The 2529-nt window shown below is 38.6% G+C and overlaps 1 protein-coding gene across 1 annotated transcript; it reads right to left on the bottom strand.

The window, feature by feature from the left end:
* Positions 1-273: 273 nt before the first annotated feature.
* On the bottom strand, positions 274-1200 carry LOC125105068 (olfactory receptor 4N4C). Its single transcript, XM_047738109.1, has one exon. The coding sequence runs from the start codon at positions 1198-1200 to the stop codon at positions 274-276; it is 927 nt and encodes a 308-aa protein (XP_047594065.1).
* Positions 1201-2529: the final 1329 nt, after the last annotated feature.

Genomic DNA, 2529 nt, shown 5'->3' with positions numbered 1-2529 from the left:
AAAAGACCTTAGTGATTTGATCCTTACAGTAACATATATTTATCCCCTAAGTCTCACAATTATTCATCATACTCCAACTGAGAAACACTCAGGTATTTCTTTAGTATTCTTTATGCATGCCAAGTTTATTCCCTAATTATGCATAACTCTCCTTCATTGCCTACAAAAGTACCTGACAAATAAGAGGTACTCAGTGAAAAACAGTATTTGTTAAATGAATGTATGATTTACAGCAAGAATTTCCTCTTCCTTACTTTCTGTTATTAAATCCATTCAGCAGACCACATGCCGACTCAATAACCTCCTCATGGAAATTTTCACTTCCTGGTTGCGAAGGGTATAAATCATAGGATTCATTAATGGAAAGATCACAGTATGGAAGAAGGAAACTACCTTGTCAGCTGGCAAGGCCCTGAATGGGCGAGTATAGATGAAGATAGCAGGTCCAAACATGAGAAGTATAATAATAACATGAGTGGTGCATGTGGACAGTGCTCTGCTCTTCCCTTCAGAAGTAGAACCACGTATATGACAGAGAATGACTGCATAGGAAGATAAAAGCCCCAGGAAGCAGAGGAGGGTCATCAGACCACTGTTGAAGACCATCAGAAGTTCCACCACAAAAGTGTCTGTGCAGGCCAGCTTGATGACTTGTGGCACATCACAGAAGAAGTTATCCAGTTGGTTTGGGCCACAGAAGGGCAAGCGGAGGATGAGGGCCACCTGCATAATGGAGTGGATGAAGCCTCCAAGCCACAGAGCCAACAGCAAGGCATAGCAGGCTCTAGGGTTCATGACAGTTGAATAGTGTAAAGGCCGACAGATAGCAATGTAGCGGTCAAAGGCCATCACAACAAGGAGTAATCCTTCCCCTCCTCCAAGGAAGTGCAAGAAAAAGAGCTGAGTGATGCAACCCCTGTAGGAGATTACTTTTTTCTCAGAAACAAAGTCCACCAGCATCCTAGGAGCTACAATGAAGGAATAGGATGCATCCAGGAAGGCCAAGTTACCCAGAAAGAAGTAGAGGGGAGCTGTGAGCCCAGGGTCTGATCTGATGGTGAGGATGATGAGGAAATTTCCAGGAAGGATGATGAGATAGAAAATTAAAATTAGCACAAAGACCAGGAGCTGAATATCTCGAGACTGTGTCAGACCAAGAAGGATGAATTCTTTCACCACTGTGCTGTTATCATTTTCCATCTCCTCTGCCTACAGAACACCAGGAAGTAGAGAGTTTATCTCCATCTCTTGTGTCTAGATTACAGTTCTTTTCAAACTAAAACAGCATGTGCCACATCTGTTATACCATCACTTCCCCACAACCTAATAAATCTTTCCTACCCATTATTCTTCTATATTTCTATCTGTCAGCACTCTGGTTTGAAACCACACTCTTCCGCTTCTTCAGTTCTGTGATTCTATTTAACTGTGCTCTCACGTAAGACTATGAAATGCCCCTGCCCTGGACTTGTTTATGATTTGCATGAGGCAAAAGAAAATGTCTCTGACTGAGAAAAAACTTAAATTCAGTTATCAAGTTCTTCAGATTTTTATTTGAATGGTAGTTGAGGTGGGTATTGGGGGAAAAAAAAAAAGCAAAGAGGAATGGCCAAGTTTTTAAAGTGACAGAAATGTTCTGTATCTTGACAATAATGGTTACAAGTGTCTGTTCTTTCACAAAATTTACTAAACGATCCAGAAATTGTTACATTTACTATATGCAAATTATACCTTAGGAATGATGACTTTAAAAAAATCCTGCTTATTTTAAATATTTCCTTTTCCTCTGTAGAATATCAACCCATCTATGTGGTCTATGGTTTATATTTATTAAATATAAAATTCTGGTCATTCTGGAGAAATTAAGATCGTGGCTTATCTGTACAGTGGCCTTTAAATTGGGAATGTGGTCACTCAACATTCATACTTTAGTGGCATGAAAATAACAATAATAGAAATTCTATACATACATTATTATATCCCATGCTTTGAAGTTCTATTTTTGAAATTTTCTACTTTACATAGAATCATGGTGTGATTGAATGTAATATATACAAATAAAATGTAAATATTGCTTGTGCATGCTCTTTATTGCTGAAATGAAAAACTTAAAAAGCTTGAAGATTTTTGAACTAGAGCAAAATATTAGTGATTTAAAACATATTTCACAGGGGCACCTGGGTGGCACAGTCAGTTAAGCTTCTGACTCTTGGTTTCTGCTCCAGACATGATCTCAGGGTCATGAGATTAAGCTTTGCATCAGACTCAGCACTCAGTGGAGTCTTCTTGAGATTCTCCCTCCATCTCATCCTCTGCCCCTCCCAGTCACCCTCTCTATCTCTCTCAAATAAATAAATCTTGAAAAAAAAAAACAGTATTTCACATGCTTTCAGTTACATAGTACAACTGTTTTTAAATATTGTTGTGGAATATGGAGTGTGGAAAGGAGGGTAAGAAGGATCCAATAACTAAATGTAAGATGAGACAGAATGAAAGAGGGAAAGAAGGAAGAGAAAAGCAATAAAATCC

Source organism: Lutra lutra, chromosome 7 (assembly GCF_902655055.1).
Source record: "Lutra lutra chromosome 7, mLutLut1.2, whole genome shotgun sequence".
Taxonomy (NCBI): Eukaryota; Metazoa; Chordata; class Mammalia; order Carnivora; family Mustelidae; genus Lutra; species Lutra lutra.
Note: the sequence above shows the minus strand (reverse complement) of the source record. Positions and strands in the feature narration are given on the sequence as shown.

What these genes read in the sequence shown, in the direction of transcription:
- LOC125105068 (XM_047738109.1), bottom strand. Translation starts at nt 1,200, where the DNA reads ATGGAAAATGATAACAGCACAGTGGTGAAAGAATTCATCCTTCTTGGT.